The sequence below is a fragment of the Hydractinia symbiolongicarpus genome, chromosome 12 (genome assembly GCF_029227915.1).
Source record: "Hydractinia symbiolongicarpus strain clone_291-10 chromosome 12, HSymV2.1, whole genome shotgun sequence".
Taxonomy (NCBI): Eukaryota; Metazoa; Cnidaria; class Hydrozoa; order Anthoathecata; family Hydractiniidae; genus Hydractinia; species Hydractinia symbiolongicarpus.
Window position 1 is genome coordinate 16,297,355 of NC_079886.1, and position 26,169 is coordinate 16,323,523.

The 26,169-nt window shown below is 35.0% G+C and overlaps 3 protein-coding genes across 4 annotated transcripts in view; 2 read left to right on the forward strand and 1 right to left on the reverse strand.

Annotated features, from left to right (window-relative positions):
- On the forward strand, positions 1–2,069 carry LOC130621300 (spondin-1-like). Its single transcript, XM_057436601.1, has 5 exons — positions 1–410; positions 527–601; positions 996–1,228; positions 1,731–1,858; positions 1,974–2,069. Exons 1-5 carry the CDS (start codon positions 1–3, stop codon positions 2,067–2,069), a joined length of 942 nt encoding a protein of 313 aa, XP_057292584.1.
- Positions 304–23,379, forward strand: LOC130621595 (protocadherin Fat 4-like). 2 transcript variants are annotated; one of them, XM_057436905.1, is made up of 33 exons: positions 304–410; positions 996–1,858; positions 2,086–2,305; positions 2,495–2,778; positions 2,986–3,105; positions 3,189–3,339; positions 3,522–3,715; positions 3,996–4,189; positions 4,288–4,396; positions 4,518–4,670; positions 4,796–5,218; positions 6,525–7,853; positions 8,001–8,150; positions 8,353–8,775; positions 9,073–10,035; positions 10,663–10,825; positions 11,041–11,268; positions 11,589–12,199; positions 12,400–12,664; positions 13,690–13,957; positions 14,457–14,640; positions 14,969–15,527; positions 15,811–16,021; positions 16,179–16,398; positions 16,477–16,599; positions 16,811–16,888; positions 17,012–17,185; positions 17,874–18,065; positions 18,332–18,482; positions 18,948–19,069; positions 19,476–19,746; positions 20,012–20,250; positions 20,602–23,379. In XM_057436905.1, exons 3-33 carry the CDS (start codon positions 2,086–2,088, stop codon positions 22,642–22,644), a joined length of 10,815 nt encoding a protein of 3,604 aa, XP_057292888.1. In that variant the 5' UTR covers positions 304–410; positions 996–1,858; the 3' UTR covers positions 22,645–23,379. The 2 variants fall into 2 exon arrangements, with proteins under 2 accessions (XP_057292888.1, XP_057292889.1); XM_057436906.1 differs by lacking the exon at positions 304–410 and having other exon boundaries at positions 932–1,858.
- LOC130621597 (synaptotagmin-7-like) overlaps positions 22,953–26,169 on the reverse strand; it is an 8,052-nt gene continuing 4,835 nt past the window's right edge. The window contains exons 5-6 of the mRNA XM_057436907.1: positions 23,615–23,723; positions 22,953–23,522 (exon numbers count right to left, since the gene is read on the reverse strand). Coding sequence (XP_057292890.1) covers positions 23,197–23,522; positions 23,615–23,723 — 435 coding nt within the window. The 3' untranslated portion in view covers positions 22,953–23,196. The remainder of the gene's footprint in view (positions 23,523–23,614; positions 23,724–26,169) is intronic.

Below are 26,169 nucleotides of genomic sequence, written 5' to 3' on the forward strand. Positions count from 1 at the left end.
ATGAATATAAAGATCGTTTTTTTTCTCTTGCTGCTTGATACTTTTTCATCTGGATGGCTTATTTTCAAACGTCGACGTTCATGTTCTGCAAAGAGGTGCAAAGTGTCTTCTTGGGGAGCTTGGACGACTTGCTCACAAAGTTGTGGCATCTTCGGGGTGAAGGAAAGGAGTCGCTATAAAACAGCTTCTGAATCATGCGGGGGCTCTTGCGTCCCTTTAAAAGAACAGATAGGATGCAACCACATATGTTGTCCCAAACCATGTGTTTATAAATACTCCGATTGGGGCAAATGCGAGGGATGTGGAGTTTCTGGGGTGCAACGCAGAAATCCAGTCTTAGTAAAAGCAGAAGCGTGTGGCGGTAGTTGCGCTGTTCTGAAAGTTGAAACTCGAAAGTGCGACACTGGAAGGTAGGTTGACAACCATGTTACCAGTGTTGTTCATATTTTTGACCAAAGACTGTGACAAAAGAACTGAGAACTAGACTGTTATGTTTTTTATGTGCTGTACCAATGTTGATCACTAGCAACAACGATTTTTTTTCGATGGAATTATCTGTGACTAAAAGAAAGGATGCGCAATCAGGTATTTACCATCACAAGTGAATGGTATTAAAAACGCATGATGTAACATATATCCTAAAACACAAATCACTATTATTTTCTTCAAACGATACTGGACCTTATACCTTTGCTTTTATGCCTTTCTTATTGAGTTTATGTCCCAGCACCAATTAAAGAAATGATAAAATAAAACCTGACTGACACAAAACTATTAATCCATATTATTTTAATAAAGCTACATACCTTTCGCATGGAGTTAGCAAGGCATAATGAACGAGGCATAAATAAACAAAAGCACATGTTTTTTACTTCATTTGAAGATTTTAGTCTGTTCGTTGTTGACCGGCAATAAATTATTATATTGCTTTATTAAACATAACTTTTCAAACAATAAGATGATAAGATAGATCCATATTCTGTATTATTTTTTAGATGTTGTCCTGTCAATTGCCAGATGAACAACTGGGGAAGTTGGGGTAGTTGTAGCGCGGCTTGTGAACGAACTGGTGTAAAGAAAAGGTATCGAAGTATTAAAGTATCACCATCATGTAATGGCCTTTCTTGTCCGACTACATCTGATACAAAAGCGTGCAATGGTCCTTGCTGCCGTCGAAATTGTAAAGTTTCCACTTGGAGTTCTTGGGGAAAGTGTAATGCTGCTGCAGGTGTGTTGTGTTAAATGTTATTTTTGTTCATGCTCAAATTACACTCTTTTCTATAATCAACCCAAATTTTAATTGCGGCTCAATCTTCATTAAGTTTCTGTATTTTCCATGCTTAACTGTTGCTTACTTGTCGTTCGTTACTTATCTGCTTAAGAGAACAAGTTTAAGTGCTTTTGTGAACAGATAGATCGGTGCGCAAATCGAAGTAAACTTTCCATTTTAATCATGTTTGTTGTGGCGTAAAGCTTGCATCAGTTTGAGAACAGAGGAAGTCCCTAAAAACAAGTGATGGTTTTAGAGTTCTTTCTCTTATTCTTATATACTCACTGGTTATTGCTTACTACAAGTTGATTTGTTTCTTGAAAGATTCTTACCTCGTGTTACTTATAAAATTTTGCTAATATATAAAAAGCCTTTTACTATTATTTTTTTGTGATTATTTGTTTTTTATTTTATATCATTGGGTTAGTAAGACATATTTCTTCCTATTTAACTCTGATAGGTGTGTGTGGTACAAATAGTGGTACTCAAATACGGACAAGAAAAGTGACAACTCGACAGTCATGTGGAGGCACCTGTGTTAGTCTTCTCGATTCTAAAAAATGTACACCAGTACCTATAACGTGTAAGGTATGTGATTATAATACAGTTCGAACTGTCTATGGAAATTCAGTAGATATTTTACACTGAGTTCTACTTCATAAGTTCTACTTTTGTTTTAATAAAATTGCATTTTACCTGAAAGGTGGTCCAGCCTTCACAAACTTACCCGATCAAATATTTTTCGTATAATGCATACTACATAATGGCTTCTACATTCCCTTCTTCTTTTGCATGGTGATTTTTTTGCGTCATAGATGTCAACTTGGACATCATGGTCTTCTTGTCAACCCTTGTCAGGAAATTGTGGTAATGGAACAAAAAATCGTCAACGACGAATTCTACAGCAACCTTATTGCAGTAAGAGATGTGGTGATCTAACTGATACGAAATTCTGTTTGCATAGCTGCTGTCCTGTAAACTGCTCTTATACAAATTGGAGTGACTGGTCGTCATGTTCGAATGAATGTGGAACAGGTATAGTCTTTGTGATAAGTTATAAATAAATGCAATTGCAAATGTGGAGGTGTGCGGTTGCTTTCTTCTACAACGTATATTCAACATCTAACTGATTTTTAAAGCAAATGTACAGACATGTACAGGCAAATGCAGTGGCTAATAACATTTTGTAAAAAAGACCTATACTATCCCACAATTAAAATTTAGGCATGCAACTCCGACTCCGAAAAGTCAATGTTTCCAGCTCTTGCGGAGGTATTGCGTGTAGACAAGACCTATTAAAAGAAACAAGAACTTGCACCAAACACATAGATTTGGATTGCAAACTGACAACATGGTCCAATTGGTCACTTTGTAGTTCAGGCTGCGGTAATGGAACAGTACAGAGGTCGAGAAATATAACACAACAGGCAAAATGCAGAGGGAAAAAATGTGAAGTACTTATTGAGACAACGTCTTGTAGTAGCTACAGAGAGCGAACACACTGCCAGGTTTTTTATTCTATTTATTTAAATTTTTTATCCTTATTTTTTATTTGGATATTTTACATCACTTAACTGGATAATTATGTATAAAAAATTAACTAAAATCTATTGTTAAATCTTGTTGCATTTCTTTTGCAACAAGATTTAAAAAATGCAACAAATATGAACGCTGAATAATAATCAGAGTATCAGAAATCTCTGCTTTTTCTTTAGGTTGGTCAATGGAGTGTTTGGGGCCCTTGTGATACAAAATGCGCTATTGGTAGTCAAAAAAGAGTAAGGCAAACCACAACACAACCTGTTTGCAATGGGAGAGCTTGTCCTGCTGTGCAAGTAAGTAAAGTTTAAATATACTGGAGAAATATTCGTGTTTGGGATTCAGCAAACGTTAATGTCAAAATTCATTATGCTTGTAGGATGTCAGATCTTGTGGGAAAATAAATGGCGGCTGCGAGCAAGTGTGTTCGGCAGGTTCATGCATATGTCGTCCAGGATATGTGGCAAGAAATAAAACACATTGCATTGGAAAAAACTGTGGACTTCTATTAATGACTTATTGCCCATCAGGTAAGCAACAATCTATGGTCGTTGCTGCTTTCTCACTATCTGTGAGTTGTCAATGAACAAACCTAACCTTTTTACTCGAATAGTTTTATGGCAGTATGTATAGAAAAGAAGTATATTAAGAAAAGTAATGCGAAAGATTTCAAATTAAAATGTATACGTTATGAAATTGTTTTCTTACCCAGGAATAACTGGTTCTGCTTGTAAATATCCCAGTGTCCGTTGTCCTGGAGGAAGCTCTATGTTTCCTGTTACATGCACTCTTGAATGTGTCAGTGGATACACACTAATTGGGAAAAATACCGTCTCATGTCAAACTTCGGGCAGCTGGTCTCCTGTTCAAAGCTACTGTAAAAGAAATAACAACCCACCAAGTGATGTAAGGATTTATCTTAAAAGTTTTACAGGGGATTGACTCGCAATAGGCCGCATGTGAAATGATGTATCGCCTATACGGTTCACTAGAGCACATGTGCAAATGCTTGTGATTTCAAGAACTAATGATAGCTAAATAGAATCTAAGCGTGAATTAATGATAGCTAAATGGAATCTAAACGTGAATTGATGTCTAGTGTGTACTTTTCGATTTGTGAGTCATTCTTAAAATAACCAATTGCCACTGACAGTGAATATAAGTTGTCTGTTTTGTTTTGTTTTAGATTACATTATCTCAAATCACTGTCCCAGAAAATGAAGGAGTGGGGTATATTGTGGGTAGTTTGGTAACTCTAGATTCAAACAAGAATGACACTCATACCTACCAAATAACACATGATAGGTGCAAATGTTTCAGTATTATCAATAACCAGCTGAAAACGTTGAAATCGTTCGACTTTGAAAGTGTTTCAAACAAGTAAGTGTCTTTTTAAATCTTTATTTCTTTAGCAATATATGCCCTTTCTTTTTTGTTCATTTTTTGCGTATTTATTTATTTTGCATCCTCTATTGTAGATTTGACATTACTATAAGAACTACAGACAATGGTATTCCAAACTTGAATTTTGAGAAAACGTTTCAGATACAAGTACTGGATGTCAATGAGAAGCCAAAAGATATTATAGTACGTTTTGTTTTATATTTTGAGGATTAAGTAATGCATCTGACATTTCATTTAGATTCTTTAAAGCACTTTACCTCTTTGCTTTATGTTGTATTTTATAAATTATTTACTGCTCTTCTAGTTATCAAATTCTGCTATTGATGAAAATACAGACAATTACACGTTTGTTGGTTCCCTGCAAACAATGGATGATGATCAAAATCAAACCTTTGTCTACACCTTATTGGATTCTGCCGATGGATTGTTTACATTGGCTCACAATGACAGATTGTTGGTGAGTAAAGTTGGAGTCAACTCATTCCTTCTTCTTTCTACATTTTTGTCGCTATTTATTAACAGACCTGGATTTTCTTATTCTGACTTCTTCCACATTTAACTCCATCATTGTTTGTATCTTAGACCTCTAAAGGAAACAAGGACTGTCTTGCAAAGCCTAACCCAACGAAATGTCCATTAAACTTTGAAAAGAGTCCGAAATATCAAGTTGCAATTATGTCTACTGATAATGGTAGTCCACCAAAAACAGTTATGAAGACATTCGACATCACGTTGAGAGATATGAATGACCCACCATTTAACATCACACTATCAGCTACTTCAGTGAATGAAAGTTCACCGAAAAATACACTGATAGGACAATTTTCGGCTCAGGATGAAGACAAATTACAAAGATTGACTTACAAACTAACCAATGACGATGGAGGCAATTTTTTTGTTACGAACACTGGCTTATTATACAAAGCAAAACCGTCTGATTATGAAACTACTTCAGATCATACGATCGAAGTGGAGGTCTCGGATAACGGAATAGTTCAACAAAAGGTATTAACGCTATTCAGTCCGGAGTTTTTCGAACATACTATGACCGGGGGAGTGAGGGGGGCGAATTCCTCCCCCTCAATAAGTTTCCATAGGGTTGTTCAAATTGAATCAAACTTGGCACACTTATAGTACGTCATAAAAGGAACAAAATGGTGGCAATAAATTTTTGCTTGCGTCAGCATATTTTCTGTGATGTCATCAGAAACTTGAAATTTGTTAAAAATGCCACTTTTTGCTTAATAATTAATTACTTTTGTTCTAGAGCGAATTTTTACATTCTGTTTGAAGTTCTGAAGGCTAAATAAATGTTATTTAACATATCTTCCGGTTTTTGCATGGATCGTATAAAAAATGACCAAATATTGCCCAAAAATCCGGTTTTTCCGATTTTTGGGTAAAACCCGTCAAAACCGGGGAATGGGATTAGTCACGTGCCCAAATAACTGATTCTTCTTGATGAAAGAAAGTTTTGTTGCAAGTTTCAAGTTCTAAGGACAATCCTAACAGGAGTTATTATATTCTTCACATTAAAAGGATTTCATAGAGATTTTTAAGGGTAGTTTCGAGTAATGGGTAATATCAAAGCCTCTGAAAGGTATGGGACCTAATTATTTGGCATCCAGGTGTCTAATAGATGAATATTGAAACTCAGTAAGTATCATAGCCATATAACAAAGCAAAAAGGAGTTATTAAATAAAAACCGTCAGGGGGGGGCGGAATCTGCCCCCCGGACAGAATACGGTTAAAGCATAAAAGTAAAACATTTATGTAACTGTAACCCTTATTTTTTTGAAAGAAGGGAAGTGATAGTAGGGAAGTATAGCTTTACCCCCCGTAGTGTCAAAGTAAACGTAAAAAAATTTAACTACGAAAATTTGGTAAAGATGTTATCATTAACTAGTCGATTAAGTCCGTGGAGTTGTCTATTATAACACTTCTAACATAAAATTTCTTAACAAAATAATTTCTTAACAAGCATCTATTCTAATTAAACTGCCCTTGTCCTTGACAAGTGTAAATGTAAAGCAAGTCAAATGTAAAATGAAATAATTAAAACTACATCAGCAAAAAAAAAAATACATCACCATTGTTTTTATTGTCTAATACTTTTGGTACGCTACTATGTTAAGTTGCATTTTAATAGCATTTTTTTCTTCTCAGTATTCTTACCTCAGAACGAGATAAACACTCCCTCTAAAGTAGGGTTAACAGAAAAAAAGTTTAAGAAAGTTTTTCATGTTTCTCATATTTCTCAACTTCTAATTCGAGTGAGATATTTAATTGTTTAAATGAAATCTATTTTAGACGACACAAGGCTTCATTATTGATGTCATTGATGCAAATGAACCACCAGTGAAAATAAAGCTTCTTTCAGCCTCGCCATCATCTATTGCAGTCAATGATACATTGATTGTGCCTGAAAATACAACATCTAATATGATGGTTGGACAAATTGAGATATACGACGAGGATTTAGTAACCAGTCTTAATGTAAAAATGGAAAACTCTCATGGCCAAACTGTTGATGTTGGCACTAATCAAGTACAATGTCAAAATACTTCGAAGTTTGGCGCCAAATCTAAATGCACGACTGCTGTATATTTGAAGAAAGAATTAAATTTTGAGGTTAAAGACTCGTACAAATTTGTGTTAAAAATAACAGACAGAGGACATGTTGCTTTGTATACGTTTGTAGTGAAGGTTTCCGATAGTAACGACAAACCAACTGAGATCCTGTTGGACAACGCCGACTATGTCACTGTTTATGAAAATCAAGTGGGTGTAAATGTTGGGTCAATGTCGACAATTGATGAAGATTTGGGCCAGTCGTACACATATAAATTGCTTGATAACATAGACATGTTTGAAATAAAAAGTACGATGTTCAAGTTTAAAGATGGGGCATTTGCGAATTACGAGAAAAAGTCCATTTACTATGTGAAAATCCAAAGTACTGATAATGGCAATCCTCCAAAATCAACTGAAGATGTAATTGTTATTAATATTGCTGACGTGAATGATTTACCTACATCTGTTTCGCTTTCAAATTCAGCAGTATACGAAAACGCCAGCATTGGACACATTGTTGGAGTTTTAAACATCATTGACGAAGATACGAGAAACGCTAACACAACTACTCACCCTTGCCATGTAACAAACAGCAGCTTGTTCCTGATTGAGAATAATATCCTCAAAGTCAACTCTCAATTGGATCATGAAAGTGCTAGTGTCATCTCAGTGGTGGTAGCATGTGTTGACAGATCTCTGGTTGGTAATTGGACAATACAAGTGTTTGTAAGAGATGTTAATGAAGCACCATATGGAATAATTCTTTCAAATAGTAGAATCGCTGAGAATGCAAACATTCCAACATTAATAGGCGTGTTATCTACAATTGATCCTGATAATGAATTTGTTGCAAGACAATCATTTAATTACACCATTCTCACTAATAATGATTTCTTCAAAACAGTTGGTGATAAATTGTTTGCTACTACTAAATTTAACTTTGAAACTCTTACTTCAATCGATGTAGATATCAGGGTTACGGATTCTGGAGTTCCAGCAAAGTCATATACTGAATTAAAAATTATAACAATTGAAGATGTCAATGACAGACCGACGGATGTTATTGTAAGCTATATAGGTTTATACATCACTTTTAAGTGCGTATTAAATTTTTTTTTTCGTATATCCAATTAAATTGTTCTGTCTTGATCACCAAAGAATCTAATCTGACATAAATTCATCACATTAAGATGTTGTGTTTATATTTTTTAGATGTTAAACGATGTTGTTGATGAGAACAGTGCAGTGGATACAGTAATTGGGGTCCTGGACACTTCTGATGAAGACAACAATCAAAATCACAAATATCGTTTAATTGATAGCAGTGATGCACGATTCAAGATCATTGGCAATACGTTGATGGTATGTTGAAAATTTTACCAGAATTTTAATGCACCATTCTAAATGCCAATCAAAACACACTCAGGAGTTAAAAATGCAAGAGGAAATTATTCTTACAAGGTTTAAAACTGCAAACATTTCGGTTCTTGGTAAAAAAAGAAATTGTTGTAGATTAATTAAAAGTAAAAAAAAAACCCTTAGTGTGCAGTGTTTTCTTTTTTAGGTTTCTGAAGATAACACAAAATGTTTAGAAAACGGAGGAGGTTATTGCAGATTGAATTTTGAAAAGACACAACAGCTTAGTATCTCTGTTATTGCAACCGATAATGGTTCTCCAGAATTATCGCTGACAAAGAACCTGACAATATACTTAAGGGATATAAATGACAAGCCGTATAACTTATCACTATCCGGCCACACTTTGCGAGAAGATGCTGCAGTAGGTTATATTATTGGAAAATTGACTGCTAATGATGATGATTCGTCACAATTGTTGAGTTTCAAAATAACTGGCGGACCAAAAGATCATTTTTATATTGACGATAAATCAAATTTAAGAAAGAAGTCCAATTTCTCTGATTTTGAAACACAGTCGTTGTATAGGTTGTCAATTGAAGCAAAAGATAACGGATGGCCTCCACAAAAGGTACTTTTCATTCCTACGTGTTTCTTTTGTTCCTTTTCATGTCATATTGATTTACCGTAATCTTGGTATGCAATTAATTTCCATTAAAAAAAAGTATATATATATATATTTTAAAAGGGCGTCTGGCGGCATGTTTTCAGTGAAAAATATTTGAACCAGCTAAATAAAGTTGAACTAGTTTACATAATCATTTTTATTTGCGCCGATTAAAACTGTCGAATAAAACTAATTGTGCACTGCAGAATTTCACCTACGTATTTCTTCTTTCTGACAAATATTTTAAATTGAATATTCCAGACATCAGCAAATTTCACAATTGAAGTCCTCGACGTAAACGAAGCTCCTATATCAACGCTAATCAAAGATGACGCCGCACAGCACACATACAATGAAAGCAACCCACACGTAGAAGAAAACTCTCCAATTGGTACTGTTGTGGGTACAATTTTTTCATTTGACGAAGATTTCTCAGCGAAATTGGATATTAAACTAGATAACGATTGCAATGAAACATTCGCGCTGCACGCTGAAACAATATGCGTGAACTCCACCGGCAAGATCAAAACAACTTGCAGAAGAAAGTTACTAACCAACACGTTATTGAACTACGAAGAAAAAAGTTTATATACCATATTAGTTCGTTCGACCGACCAAGGAGGGTTGCGTCACGTGCAAGAATTTAAAGTCTCCATCATCGATGTTAACGACGCTCCTTCTGATGTTCTTTTAAGTGGAAAGCGTGTAGCATCGATCCAAGAAAACATTGCTGGAGCTTATATTGCGGACATCTCAACAGTTGATGATGATCAAGGACAGACTTTCTCATACCAGATACAAGGTCATGAAAGTATTTTTTTTGAAATTCGACATTCCAATAAGTTGCATATGAAAGAAACCGTTGCTTTTGATTTTGAGCAAATTGCCTCATATAACATATCGATAAATTCAACTGACAGTGGATCACCAAGAAAATCAGTATTAGCTGTGCTCCCGGTCATTATTGAAGATGTAAACGAGAGACCTATCATAGGGACATTCCCAGACCTAAAAGTAAAAGAAAATGCAACTGCAGGAACGATTATTGGAACCATTGATATTAGAGATCCTGATAACTTAGGCCAGAATACTTATAAACAGGTACATAGCTGTTATGTAGACCATACGCATAACATGTTTAACGTCACATCTCATAAAACTCATGGAGGACTTGGAAGAACACATTATCTCTGTGTATCTAATAACAAATTGGACTATGAAAAGGTATTTTTTTTCTTCTTATTTGTCTATTGGGTTCGACGGTTGGCTTTATTTAATATCTTTTTCAAAGCTTTTAAGATTTCAAATTGTCTCAGTTATTGTTACACTATCTAAAGTCCTTGTGAGGCTGAACTTTTTATTTTTTTTTTACGAAATTTTAGTCAGAAATGTTTATAAAGTGTTCTTACTATAACACCTGACACGTTTTCTTAATTTTTAACTTAATTTTCTCAACATTGTCTTTTCTCTCTCTTTCCCTCTATTATTAAAAAATGCTGGTAAAGGTTTTTGGAGACTCTAACTGATCCTTATCCTCAACGTGATATGAAACCAACTCCTGATACGGCAGAATAAAGTATCTCAATGCAATGTTATATTCGTGTTTCTTCATTTTTCTGAAATTGTCTACGCCAGTACTTTTTTTTCAAAATTGAAATATCGAAATTGCAAATAGAAGCTTTTAATGGCATTTTTGTCATTTGTAAATTCTGATATAAATTCATAATTGAAGTGTTTACCTAATATAGTAATTTTTACACTTGTACAGGAAAATCTTTATCTTTTCGTGCCAATTATTTTATATACACCATCAATGCATTTAAGACATACGTAGCTTATCTTTGATTTCAGGCAACTTCGTACAACATAACAATAAAATGTGAAGATTCTGGCAGTCCTAAACTTAGTACAAAAAGAAGTCTCGTAATCAGAGTTGAAGACGTCAATGAGTCGCCAATGAATATCAAAATTTCAAGTGGCAATATCGATGAAAATGTGCAGCCACAGGTTGTCGGTGAGTCGCGATGTTACTTCTTATGGGATTTCTGTGTCTTTCCACAAACTTGCGGTGCTAGTAATTATTTTACAACCCTAATTGAATTTTACAAATTTGCATCGTTTGATTAAAAGCAAGAAAATATAGTGTTGTAAAAATAAATATGTTTTCCATTCTTTTCCCGGAATATCCAATAATTATCAACTGTTGGTGAAAACGGTATTTCTTTTTAGGTACTTTAAGTACTGTTGATCCTGACAATTTTGGGCATGCTGCGCGCCAATCATTTACCTACACTCTACTTAATCAAACCGTTCCTTTTGTAATCAATGGAGACAAACTGGCAACGACGGTGTCATTGGATTACGAAATGAAACCTTCTTACGATCTTCTTATAAAATCTGTAGACAATGGCTCTCCAAGTTTATCATTTCAAAAAATGATACAAATCTTAGTCGTGGGTAAGTACTTCATGTTTGTTTTTTAAACGAATTTCAAAACTTCGTTGTATTTTAAAAAAATGGTGTTAAAATAATAGTGCCTAAAATTCAATCCAAACTCAATATATTTAAGGACCTCACTCTTTCTCTAAAGAGCGTAATTTTTTTGCTACACGACATATAATTAACCGCGGTTAATGTCATGGTAACTCACTGGTCTATTTACGGAGTAAAACACAAAAGCCTAAATTATACCCAAGTTGATTAAAATGCAAATCCATATAACGAAATCTTAGAATTCGCAAAATTATTTTTTAATTTTATAGTGTAATACTTTTTAGATGTAAATGAAGCTCCTATCGAAATTATCCTTTCCAATAACACAGTGGCGGAGAACAGCAAGAAAGGGACGATAATAGGATTGCTCTCCGTGATAGACGAAGACCGATCAAAATTAGGAGAAAAGCAACAACATACTTACAGTTTAAGTGCGAATCCATTTGGCATGTTCCGTATTGCCGGAAACATACTGCAAGTTGCTGAAGACAACACTCTCTGTCTGCAACTTGGTGGCGCACATTGTAAATTGAACTTTGAATCGAACAGATTCTTGAAAATTACTATTGACGTCACTGACGATGGAACTCCAGCGCAAAGTTTCCAAAAAAAAATTGATATTATTGTCACCGATGCAAATGATAAACCTCGAAATTTAAGGTTGTCATCGAACGTTGTTGCTGAAAATGCCAGTATAGGATTTGAAATTGGTAAGCTGAGCGTCGAAGATGAAGATGTTGGCCAAAAACATATCTTCTCACTGGCTGATGACGATAAAGGGAGATTTATAATCAAAAACAACTCTGTAATAAAAGCTAAATCTACGAATTACGAAAGTAAACAGAGTCATAAGATTGTTGTTGCTGCTACAGATGATGGAATGCCATCAATCACGGTAAGCAGAAACAAACGCAGACTGTGTATAAAGGATAGCTTTGAATAATGACTAATTCCCAATCCCCATGCCTATATCACCTATGGCCCTGATTATACGTTCAAAAAATTCTAGATCATTTCACAAAGCAAGGTGTTTGTTTTTTTTTTGTTTTTTTTTACAAAGAAGTAAACTAAACTAAACAGCTGTAATATTTTTAGATTAAAAAGGAGATTCACATCATTATACAAAATATAAATGAATCTCCCACTAACCTACGATTAACAAGCCTAATAGCTTCACAAAGTTTTCCAGATAATCAACCTAAAGTAAAAGAAAACACGTCGAATGGTACGGTGGTCGCCACAGTGGAAGCAGATGATCAAGACGCGGTTGAACGTTTGGCGTTTCAGCTTCTTGAAAATCCTGACGAAAAGTTTCGATTGGATAATAAAGTAGTTTGTACAAATATTTCTACTGGGATAGGTTAGTACTCGTTTTAAATAACTTGAACTATCTATAAAATCAATGAATTAAGTAGTGATACCACCTTTATTTCATTATTTTCTTTATTTTTTTCGTAGTTGTCATTGTCATTGTTGCTGCTTTTTTTATGGGAACATTGGACAGTTGGGAGACCTTTAATCGTTTGTTCATCCCCGAAGAAGCCTAATAATGTTTTTAGGCCTTCTTCAAGTAGCGCAACATTGAAGGCGCAAAATCACCTTGCTAGCAAATTTTTTGAGTTCCGTATTTCATTCCTAAAACTGAAAGGCATACATGAAGAAACACTATCCTAAGAATTTTATTGACAACTGAAAATCAGAGCATATTCAAATGTTTCACTGAAACGTATTGCAAAATGGACCATACGGTTGTGAATGGAGATGCTCTGCAGTCGTGTGTCAATTGCAATGCCTTTTATTCTTATAAAATCTTTAAAAAGTTGCGACTATATGATAAATCGATCAAAGTTTTTGTGTTCTATGAATTAAACTTTTTACTTACCTAAACCAGTTTTCTTTGCAACACCCAGCTACCTCTTGATGTTGACCTGGAAGACAGCTTTGCCTCGTTGTTGTTTTTGATGGTGTTCCTTTTTTTAAACGGCTATTTGCTTTCTGTTGGAGAGAGTATTGTATTTTTAGAATTTTAAGTTTCGGAATTTGCAGTTTTACGCTTTAAAAATTATGTAATAACCCTTGCTAAACATTTTAATAGGTGGAAGAAGCGTATGATAAAAATTATTTATTATAATTAGTGACTGCAAGGCAAGGTGATTTACCTACAATTTTTTCATGTTGTTTTGGCTCTGGCTTATTGATTTCCAAAAAAGCATTTTATCAAACTCTACCTTAGTGCTTATAAAAGCCAAGACCGTCTGTTTACCTACTACCGAAGACGATTACGTTTGCGACGGCCCGCTTTTTAGCCGGTGATGAGTGATCAAGGAAATCGTTAAACATAACTGTTGGAAAACAAGACCAACTACGCAACAATTTTACTTTTAGGTCAGCACACATTATGTAGAACGAATCTGTTAGTCAACTCAACGCTCGATTTCGAGAAGGAAGCCGTGATCCTAATATCAATTCGCGTGTCAGATCCTGCCGATCTTTCACACGCAGCTAGCTTTAATATAACTCTCCTTGATGGCAACGATGCACCGACAGATGTAACAATTCAAGGTGAACACTTGTGTTTCGTGCAGGAGAATTTGAAATACAAACGTATTGGAGTGCTGGAAACAATCGACCAGGACCCTTTTCAAGACTTTACGTAAGTTGCAATACGTACTTTTTGTTAAGGTGGGGTTACATTAAAGATCGTAATTATTGTGCAACGGTTTTTGTGCCACCATTGCAATGGTAGAAATCTCTACATTGCAAGTGGTGTGCAACGGCGCTTGTGTTGCTTTGGTGTTTCCATAAACTCGTAACCGTGACTGTTTTACAAAACTGTTGTGCGACTGTTGAGCAAGATTTGGTCAACAATATTTAAATTAATGGAAATGTACCCTTAATTGAGGTTTACATGATAAGGATAAGTTTAATAAGAGATTTCTCTTATTGAAAAGGACAAGAGTCCTTTTTTAAGCAACAAACACAATAATGAGAAAAAGGAGTTCAAAAGAAAGACTGTCTCTTCGGCAACGTAGCCACTGTAATTTTAATTTAACTTTAGTTAAGGTGATGCCATGAAAATGTCTGGGTAAAACTACTCTTATGAAAGAAATTCTTGTAAAACCTAAGTCTGTTATCGAATGTGTAATTTTTAGGTATAAAATAATTGACAGCGCAGGAAATCGATTTGCGATTCAAAAAGATCTGTTTGGTGTGTATGAACTTTTTACCACGGATACTATTTTGGATTATGAGAGTCAGGCAAACTACACTATTGTCGTGGAAACTACTGATAATGGTAGACCAGCTATGAGTCACCAAGGAAGTATTATTGTGCAGGTAAGCTGAAGAAGAAAATTTTTTTGTCTTTTATTTACTATAAAGTTTTGTCCACGATCATATTAAACGAAATTTTGGCTTTAACTTAACATATATATCTAACTGCACGAACAGCTCTTGCTGATTACCATTTTTTTAAAATTAAAAAGGAAGCCAGCCTCACTACTATACTAACCCCTCTCTAATCCGTATGTTTAAAGCCTTTTTATTCCTAAAGGAGAAAAATTAATGTTTTTTCATGTTTAAAAAATTGAATCGCTATATGGTTTCTAATGGTTAATTTGAAATAAAATATTTCTCCCCAATTAATAAACGTAATTTTTTTTAGGTGATTGATATCAATGAAGCTCCAACGGACATCAAGTTATCTTTGAATCACGCAAAAGAAAACACGCCGAACAATACTTTTGTTTGCAACATTACGGTAACCGATCCTGACAATAAACATACATTAATACAAAGTCATAGTTGTGAGATCAACCAAGTCGGTTCAAAATTATTCCGGTTGTCTCAAAACCAACTGTTTGTGAATGGAGCTCTAGATCATGAAAGTAGAAGCAAAGTCGCGATTCCAATTCTTTGCATTGATTCTGGTTTTCCAAGAAAGTCTTTCGAAAAAGATGTAATTATGTATATTGACGATGTTAATGAACCACCCACTGGGCTGTCACTGACTAGTGGGACAGCGCCAGAGAACAAGGATAATTACATCATTGGGACTTTTATTGTCCATGATCCTGACCTCAATGGTAACAATCACACGCTTAGTTTGGTTAATCCAACTGTACCTTTTGTTATTGATGGCCTCATGCTGAAAACGTCACAAAAATTGAATTACGAAAAACGAAATTCGTATTCAATCGATGTGAATGTTAAAGATGTTCCAGGTAAGTGTATTGGAAGCTTGCTGCTGTCATTTTCGCCGGGACAATGTATATTGTAATTTACTGGAAGAAGTAGGTGAAAAAAAACAACATAAAGGGACAACGCCCTCCTTCGTCGCCATATTGGTCCCTCCAGTGTCAAAAGTAATTCATTGACCTTGATTTATTATCCCTGGGTTGTCCTTTTTTACTTCATTTCTATTAATCTGACACCCTACATATTTTTTTCTTTTTCATACACACAAACCATTTAGGCCTATCATACATTAAAACGTGCTCTTCTTAGGCTCCTCATACACTGAAGCTTTTCAAATCACAGTAGAAGATCGAAACGACGCGCCAAACGATTTAAAATGCAGCGGAAGTTTTGCTATCTCTGAAAAAGCGAATCGCGGAGCTCACATTGGACGGTGCACAGCTGTGGATGAGGACAGGTATCAGACACACACATATAACATATCAGGTGTAAGCTTTCAGCACGCACAGGCGTATTACAGGTGAGTGTGAGACAAGCCCTGATGATAAAATGAAATATTTGAAACGATTGCTAACGTAAAAACTGCACTTTTGCTAAGAAAGCAATTCTTTAATACTTCTCCACTACTAATAATTTTATCTCACTGTACTGATGATGGTTGTCGGGTTTTGTTTTAGCATGTTACACCCAATAAGCCGTCAATCTCCATTTCGCATTGAACGCAAAACTGGTTCGATAACTTTACAGAGCTCTTCAACAATCAAACCTGGTGTATTTACCATTACAATTGCTGCAACAGATGATGGGATACCACAGCTAACGCTCAGACAGAATGTCTCTATCTACGTTACAAATGTGAATGAACGCCCAACAAATATAATTATGCGAAATAACAAGGTAGGTCATTGTCGTTGCAAAAGATTATTTTTTTTTCTCAAAAAAACACACTTGTTAAATCTGATTTTTTACATTTAGATTCCAGAAAACGCACCTTTAGGAAGCGTCGTCGGTTCCTTGCTTGTAAAAGATCCTGACAATCGTCATCAACATGTTCAAAATCATTCCTGTGTCGTGAAGGAGAGAGCGTCTCCATTTGAGGTAAAAAAAATTTAATTCTGGCCTTGAAGTTTATTTTTTTTAAAGTGTAGACGGTTGTCTTTATTTCTGTTGCCATCATTAGTTTTTTTGTTTTTATATTGTTTGTTTGTTTATTAGTTTGTTTGTTTGCTTGGTTGTTTGTGTTGCTTTTGTCGTTACTGTTGTCGTCGTCGTTGTTGCTGTGGCAATAAATGACGGTTTTACGTTTTAGATCAACTCGCGAAATCAACTGATAGTGAAACATCCACAGTTGTTGGATTTCGAAAAAAAAACTTTCTTTGACACGCTTGTGAGTTTTTGTTTAATTATATTTAATTATTAATTTTGTTTAATAATCCTTAACGAAGTTTTATTGTGAAGTTTGTGTTGTGTTGTGAAAAGATATGTTCTCAACAAAACAAGCTTCTTTTAGGTTGAATGCACAGAAGAGAATGGAGGATTTTCCATTCAAAAAAAGTTTGTGATAAACATTTTGAACGTTAACGAGCCTCCTCAAAATATATCTTTGACTCCATCTTCAATCGATGAGCACAACAAGATTAACGAAGTCGTTGGTGTGATCATGTTTACTGATCCTGATAATCTGGTCAGTGTTTTGTTTGCAATTTAGAGAACAGCCATTATATTTTGTAGAAAAATGAAACATCTAGCTTAATTCCGTTTGGACGTAATAAATTGGGTCTGTTACAAAAGAAATGAAAAGTGTCGAAAAAACATTTCGTATTTTGACAACTTGTGAAAAAAGTGCTAACAGCTACCAGCTACTCAAGCATCTAATTCTTTAAGCAACGCCTCAAAATGAATTCACTGTCATTATTTACTATATAATTTTGCAAACAATGTGTACCTATTTTGTAACAGGCTAATGTTATCTATTCCCTTCTCCTCCCAAATTTTTATTACATTTTTTCAACCCCTACGTTTTTTCCAACTTCTTCCCTCTGCTTCGTCAATACTCTAAAGTCTCTATGTTAAAACCAAGCTGCATTAATTTTGAACAGAAGTTCAGAAGTTATACTGATTTTTCAAACCTGCACCTGTCGTATCAAAAACTTATAAAAAATGGATTATATGAGACTATATGAGAGTATATGAGACTATATGAGAGTATATGAGACTATATGAGAGTATATGAGATAATATGAGAGTATATGAGATAATATGGGATTGTATTCGATAAAACCTTTGTGAATGTGGAATCATGAGTCAAATTGCTGCGTCATCAGATCTTTCTCTCAAAAACTAAAAATATAATATTTCGTACCACCGTTTAGAATGTTTTGAACGATAATGTATCGATCAGCAAATTCACATCATTTGGTGCTCCTTTTCAACTGCGCCCTCCATTTTTACTGGTGGCAACTCAAGTTCTAGATCATGAAAAGGAATCTTCCTTTACAGTTCAAGTGACGTTACAGGATGATGGGAAACCTCCAAAATCAAACACACAAAATATAACAATATTGGTATTTTAAACATTTTTATTATGTTTTGTATTACTGTTTTCTTATTCTGTTTCTGTTTATTTTTTTGCGTTTATTTTGAAATGAGAAAATATCAACCCTGAATGCTTAAGTAAACGCCATATAGGTTTTTACAACGCATCAATCCATACCAACTGCAGAAAACCACATTTACATGGAAATCTGACAAATTCTTATCAATAAACTTTAGTTCCAGTTCAATTAGTTTGGCTATACTTTTCTGTATTATCTTATATTCAATTTTAAAGGTAAATGATTTGAATGATGCACCCACAGATATAATACTGTCAGCAACGACACTGAAAGAAGACATGCTGCCTGGTAGTATTGTGGCCAATTTGTCGACACTAGATCATGATCAGAACCAACAACATACTTATAAATTTCAAGACGACGCAGGTTGGTGTCAAACTACAATTTGTCTTTTGAACGCTTTTTGTGAAAGTTACTAGCTTTATGCGATCCAGTACGGCAGAAATAAGTTTAATTGGATGATCAAACAAATTGGAATATTTACAAAGCTGAATGTTTGTTTGTTTTTCCATGTCTTTTGCAAAAGATTGTTTGCATATTATTCGCATTTCATTTGCCTGTCTTTTTTGTTATGTGTTGTTAAGTTTTAAATTTATATGACAATCTTGATGCCCACCTAATATGCATATAATATATAATCTTCACTCTTCATAATTTTCCATACAATTAAATTCTCATTTAGCTAGTTTAGTTGGAAACTGTTTTTTGTTTATCCGTTTATGATTGTTTTATGCACCTTAAAGAATATTTAGACTAGATTGTATTTCGCCCTTCCATTGCTTCACTTCGCTTCAGATGCATCACAATACAATATTGAACATTTTCCTTTAGGTCTTTTCTCAATATCCGGACACCAAATCACTTTAAATGGAAAACTAAACTATGAAGCATTCAAATCAGTGGATATTGTAGTGCAAACTACAGACAATGGAAGTCCCCCGTTATCGTTTCAGGTTAGTCACGTGTCCATGCAAACTAACACTATTCTTTTTTAGAGTAAATTCTCGGACCTTTATTTTAGCATTCTAAGGTTTTCCATATTAACAGCTGTATTCTGTTCAAATTACTTTTTCGTGCTAAAGATGCGCGAAAAAACGATGCCGTACGAAGGCGAAAATCTGAGGATCAGAAGCTACCACGGGCAAACATGTTTTTCTCACGGGCTAACGACTTCAAAATTTGTTAGTTCGAACCTTTACATAACGGAAAAATGGACATTAAAATGTTAAAATTTGAAGTATTTTGCTACTTCCTCCAATTATTTTATTCCCTAAAATTTAGAACCACCAGCAGTTTTGTTATTGTTTTTGACAGTTTTGATGACAAAAGATGGCTACTAATACTTGTTGTTAATTTTAGAAACGTTTTACACTTCTCGTTGCCGACGCAAATGACAAACCGGATTTTGTGTCGAAAACCATAATACCTGTTCCTGAGAATACACGTTCAGATTTCAAAATAGCAAGCCTTCGCGTAAACGATGAAGATGATTTCCAATTACATACGTGCATTTGTATTAGCAGCAATAAAGACTGGATTTTACTCTTTACTGAAGAAAGCGGAAATGTTTCAGTCTATATAAACTCTACCAGTATCCACCTTGACTTTGAAGCCCTTCAAATATTAAAATGTAAGTCACTTTCCAAAACGTTTTTGCTGAAACTTTATTCAGCCAGTTTCGATAAAGTAGTATCTCAGGTTTTATGTGTTTATATTTTAATTTTATTGTATAATTATAACAATGGTATAAAAGCCTCTGCGGTTGAGATGACTTCCTTGTACTTTCAGGAAAGATAAGCTCCTCCAGAGGGGGTAGCCATGATGTCATTTGATTGAATTTAATTAACAAGTTATGGATTATCGTACTTTCGCATTGTTATGCTTTTTTGTTATAGTTGAGGTCAGATGTTTTGATGATGGCGTGCCAAAACTGTCAATAGATACCACATTGGAAGTACCTGTGCTTGATGTTAATGAAGCGCCGTATGGAATAAAAATAAATAATTCATCATTTGTGTTTTTAAATGAGAATCCTATACCGGGTGAAGATGTTGGAATACTGCAATGTCTTGATCCTGACCTTGGTCAAGCGTATTCTTATGAAGTGCTTGGTGAATCGAAGAAATATTTCAAGGTATGTTTAGTTCTTGTTGTGCAAGTTTTACAGAACAAAACTAGTCATCTTCGGGCCATGATTTGCATGTTTCCTGATTTTCGTGGGATACTTTTTCTTAATCTTTGTGGAACTCATGTTATCATTTTTATATAAAGCTTTTAACGGATTTGGAACGTTTTAGCAACAAATAACGTCAAACCTCGTTTTCAGACTGTCTAGTTTGGCAGAACTGAAATGGCAAAAGATTTACCCTGTTAAATATCCTATCGTTTTACGAACGTTTTCATAAAGGCACAATTTTTGCTAGCATTTGGCCGCTTTTAATTGGAAAGACAGGTTTTTTAAAACCTAATTGATTCTTTTTATTAGGTTTCCCCATCGTCCAACGAATTGTCAATCATAAATCTACCGCAATTGAATTACGAGGCGCCGCCTGGTGTGAATCAAATTGTCGTGGACCTCCGTGTGACAGACAATGGTCAACCACCGCTATCGTACAAAGCAAATATAACCATCATAGCAAAAGACGTGAATGAACCACCAACCAATATCACATTAATTCATGGTTCGCGAAATATTAAAGAAGACACAAAAGTTAAGAAACTAGGAGAGCTGTGGTCACACAACCCTGAGGGTATAAGGCAACTGGTCACGTTCAAACTATTGAATTATCAGCACGTGTTTAAAATAGTTACTACGCATGCTCCTGCCTCTACGTCATATTTATATCTAATTAGCGATTTGGAAGCAGATATTACATCTTCTTACGTTTTATCAATCCAAGCAACTGACAATGGCAAGCCACCCCTCTCCACCATGGGTGTTATTTCGTTCAATATATTGAAATCAAATCCTTGTGTTATTAACAATGTTACTTGCCTGAAAAATGCAGTGTGCAAGAGAGTGAACAAATTGGAAAGTAAGTGCATATGTTCACCAGGTTTTGCTTTGCGTGATAACGTTTGCGCGCCAATTGATGATTGCTTTCCGCAGTGTCGATTTTGTATTGGTACAAAACAAAAGGAGTGCGCTGATTCTAAGAGTAAACCGTGCTCACCGTGTCAAAATGGCGGTATGTGTACTGACCTGCATCTAAATTATACTTGCCAGTGCAAACCAGGTTATAGCGGTCATGATTGCTCTGTCAATATTGATGACTGCAAGCCTAATCCCTGTCTTCAAAATTCGACTTGTTATGATGGAATAAACAACTTTACATGTGAATGTGCCCATGGATTCCGAGGTCAAACTTGCGCCGTAGAAATCGATGAGTGCGAATCAAAACCTTGCTTTAAAGGAGCATGTACTGATTTGATAAACGGGTATAAGTGCGCATGCCCCACTGGCTTGCACGGTTCTTCGTGTGAAAGAAACTCCACGGGTTGTTCTGGAAATACTTGCAGTAAGCAACAGCTTTGTACTTCGATTGACTTGTCTAGTAAATCAAAAGGTGTAGCAAGCTGGAGGTGCGTACCAAACGATGAAACTGTCACACTATCCTTTCCCACTTGGTTTGCGCCACTTTCCGGGAACGCCATGATATTATGGAAACTTCACTTTGAGGATTTTTTAAGGAACACGTTAACTATTCCGCTGCCCTGGATTCAACCCAAGAGTAAATATAAGGACGTGAAATTATCTGATTCCACAATTTTATCGTATGGCCCCGGTGTTAAGGAAGCGGTAAATTATGCTGACGATGCGAAAACAGATGTTAAATTTTATGGTGTTTATAAAGACAAAGTTTTATCCCCGAACGTACTATTGTATTCGATTAACGAGACTTGCGAAGAACTGTTTGTTGATTGTACACTTCAGAATAACCAATTTGGATGCCATGTTTGTTCCGTCGTCGCATTGTATTTAAATAACAGCAAAAACATTAAAAAACCGGTCATTTCTCAATACACTTTTGATAGAGATCCGCTGTATATGACGGCACTACCCATCGCCGGCATTGTTCTGTGTGTTTTGGTCATCTTTATTGTTGTCGTGTTTATATTCCGGAGCAGACGAAATAATCGCAAAAGAAAATTAGACATTACAATGTCTGGTAAAACCGCAAAGAGAGGAAAACATTTGGAAACTTTGGAAAAAAGATCAAGTCTTTACAATGAATACGACATGGATAATTTCGATGGGCATTTTAATCCGATATACGGCGTTGACGAGGACGAAGTTGATAATGAAGCAACGACGGCCAACCCACTTTATGATAACTCGCGACCAGAAGACTTGTTTTCTAGCACAACAGAAATACGTACCAATGGTGCCAATATGTTTGAAAATCCGCTGTATGGTGTGACTGGAATCGAGGGAAACTATTTGGAGACTGCAATGGACGATGTAAATGCTTCATCTGAGGGAATTATAAATCCTTTCTTCGAAAATCAGAATATTGAAATCTTGTAACATTATAGAAAAAAGGTTACATGTTTGTAAATATTTAGGTTTGACAGGCAGTGTCTTTTTCACATTTTTACACAAATTACACATATTTTGTAAAGCTTGCTTTATACTTTTTGAACAGAAGAACAAAACTGATAATGAACTTTTCTAGGTACAGCTTTTGCACTTAACCAACCTTATTCGTACAGTGTGGAAAACCCTCTTGCAAACGAAATATTAGCTAAGACCTTGTTTATGACTAAAGTATATATGCTGTATATATATAAAGTATATATGCTGTATTTTTCAACAAATAGGATCATCTAATCACGTATCGATAAGCAACATAATATATATTGTAAATTGTTTTTTTTTACATTAATTTGGATACTTTGTATAATATCAATTTATAACGATTAATTAATACATTAATCTATCAGTAGAGAAATAAACATGTGGTCTTGACAATTTTAACACAAAATTGAGAAAAACTTTCAATTAAGCGAGGGTGAGGTTACCTAAGCGCTTTAAATAAGTGATAATAACTTTGTTTTACTATTCAAAACTGAACAATTTTCAAATATCTTTTGCATCTATCAAATGGTGCCATTTCGTTATACGTTTGTGAGGCTCGTTTTGCACTTCTCTCCAGTGATCAGCAGCTGACTCTTGTGGGGATGATGAACTAAAAATGACATATCCCAACACGTCATCCTTACCAACCAAATTATGATTGAACAACGTGACAGCCAGCGAAAACACTTCAAGAGGTGTGCTAGGATTTGTTGTTATGTCAAAGTCTAAACATTCGTTGAACGTTGGATTTCTCGTCTTACGTTTTGTGGTCGTGTCTTTTTTTTCGGTAGAATTCTCTTTAAATAGAGAAATGCTAGCGTATGGATCTATGAAGGAGAAATTAAATTTTTAAGTCAATTTTAATAATGAGTCAGCCCAATTTGGAATGATTTAAGAATTTATTTATAATAACACATACTCAGGGAGGAACTCTTCTTTGCTAAATTCTTCGCTTCGTGCATGATAACTTCCAGCTTGGAATATGTTGCTTGGTGACACAAGGTGATGTTCAGTGATGCTGATGTGCTCTAAATACCATGAAAAATAAAAAGTAAACATTTTACGTATATATTACAAAATATATCATGTCCATGTAGCTTGTAGCTTAGATATATGTTCTAGTGGTTAACGGCGATAACTTTGTTAATAACGGACAGGCGCAAAAAGTCGAAATTTTTTAACTTTTTACGAGAAACAGCGTTACTTTTGTAATACAGTAGACTCCCGGTAACTCGAACAGCGGTTAACTTAAATTTTTATTAGCTGGAACTGTCTCTTACGGTCCCTTAGACATTTCTTGATACTTCCTTATAAAAACTACTCGTTAACTCGAACCCTGGATAACTCGAACATTCGCTTTCTCGAACCATTTTTTAGTCGCCCTTAAGGTACTTTCTTCGGATAACTCGGATAACTTCGGATAACTAACTTTGTGGCAAGTAGAAAAAAAATTCGAAAAATGAATACTGGTATGTAATGTAGCCAGAAATTTCGAAAAAGCTGTTCTTAAATGATTCTCTTTACAAAGGAACCAAAATGTACCTTTTGATGGCAATATGACAAAAGAGAAGGCCCTTCAATTTGCTAAAAATTTTGATCTTACATATTTTAAAGCGTCAGATGATGTCTGGAGAAGTGGAAAAAAAGGTTAGAAAATAAATACACTGTTGCACGTAACAAAAGTTACTTCCTTACAAGTTACAGTCTTCCTTTAAATTATAAGTTCTGTTTTTGTTTTTTTTTAAATGCTGACCATACACTTTTGTCCTGACAGTTGGATAATGCAAGGCACTTGCATGTTATAGCCATCCCCAAGATTTACTGCTTTTGCAGTGATAGTGATAACGCATTTTCCATACGGATCGGCACGTTGAAAATAAAAAATGGCAAATGGCCAATCAAGTGTTGAACAAGAACTGTCAACAAGGTTACGTCAAACCGGCATACGAAATTCAGTGAAAACTTACTAGCTAGATTGTCAGGAGAAAAAATTGCCTTAACTCGAACTAATATCTCATTTTTGTCTAAGTTCGAATTAACGGGAGTTTCGCTTACGTCGAACATTCGTTAAGTTGAACTGTTTTCTCTGGTCCCTTGCAGGTTCGAGTTACTTGGAGTTAACTGTACTTATTTGTTCTAGTGTGCCCCGTATTTTAGGCGTTTTTTTTATCAAAACATGTAATTCAAGGTCTCAGAACTTTCGTAATAAAAAGTTTAGGTGATTAAAAAAGAACAATTTGATTTTGAACATTTCACATGAAAAGAAATTGGAGAAGGAAAATATGAATAACAGAAAACGGAATAGAGAGAATAAAGGTTCAGTAGGATGGCAATGAGATAATTAGTAAACAATTTTTTTAAGAAGAAAATGAGAAAAAATGAAAAATATTCAGGGTTTGGCAAGACCATGGTCAGGCGTTCAGCTAGAGTCTAAAGCCGACATAAAAAGGATATTGCAAAAAACGATGAGAAAATTCTTATGGTTAAAAAATGTGGGTAATCAGTTCTCAATAAATTGACAAATATCACCAGTTCTCAATAAATTGACAAATATCATCAGTCCTCAATAAATTGACAAATATCATCAGTCCTCAATAAATTGTCAAATATCACCAGTCCTCAATAAATTGATAAATATCACCAGTCCTCAATAAATTGATAAATATCACCAGTCCTCAATAAATTGACAAATATCACCAGTCCTCAATAAATTGACAAATATCACCAGTCCTCAATAAATTGACAAATATCACCAGTCCTCAATAAATTGACAAATATCACTAGTTTGACACCTCTTTTGAACTTTTAAGATAATACCCTCTTACCACAATGAAAAAAGTACTCAGGTAAATGATTAGTATACCCTAGCAAAAAGTAGAATTACAGATTTTCTAGGATTAGGTGGCTTTACCTGTGGGATGTTGTAAGTTTAAATCTTGGCCTACAAACATAGCAGTTATGTAATTCGACAATTTCTGCTTAAAACAGAGTATAAGTCGGTCTAAGACCTTTTCCTCCTAAAGTCTACTTACTGAAGTCTGCTTACTGAAGCCTACCTATTGAAGCCTACTTACTGAAGCCAACTTATTGAAGCCTACTTACTGAAGCCAACTTATTGAAGCCTGCTTACTGAAGCCTACCTATTGAAGCCTACTTACCGAAGCCAACTTATTGAAGCCTACTTACTGAAGCCTGCTTACGGAATCCAACTTATTGAAGCCTACTTAGTGAAGCCTACTTACTGAAGCCAACTTATTGAAGCCTGCTTACTGAAGCCTACTTACTGAAGCCTACCTATTGAAGCCTACTTACCGAAGCCAACTTATTGAAGCCTACTTACTGAAGCCTACATACTGAAGCCAACTTATTGAAGCCTGCTTACTGAAGCCTACCTATTGAAGTCTACTTACCGAAGCCAACTTGTTGAAGCCTACTTACTGAAGCCTGCTTACTGAAGCCTACCTATTGAAGCCT

Coding starts and splice junctions, on each gene's coding strand:
- LOC130621300 (XM_057436601.1), top strand. CDS start 1: ATGAATATAAAGATCGTTTTTTTTCTCTTGCTGCTTGATACTTTTTCA. Junction 1,229..1,730: donor AAAGTGTAATGCTGCTGCAG/GTGTGTTGTGTT, acceptor TAACTCTGATAG/GTGTGTGTGGTACAAATAGT. Junction 1,859..1,973: donor CAGTACCTATAACGTGTAAG/GTATGTGATTAT, acceptor TTTACCTGAAAG/GTGGTCCAGCCTTCACAAAC.
- LOC130621595 (XM_057436905.1), top strand. CDS start 2,086: ATGTCAACTTGGACATCATGGTCTTCTTGTCAACCCTTGTCAGGAAAT. Junction 5,219..6,524: donor ACGGAATAGTTCAACAAAAG/GTATTAACGCTA, acceptor AATCTATTTTAG/ACGACACAAGGCTTCATTAT. Junction 16,889..17,011: donor AAACTTTCTTTGACACGCTT/GTGAGTTTTTGT, acceptor AGCTTCTTTTAG/GTTGAATGCACAGAAGAGAA.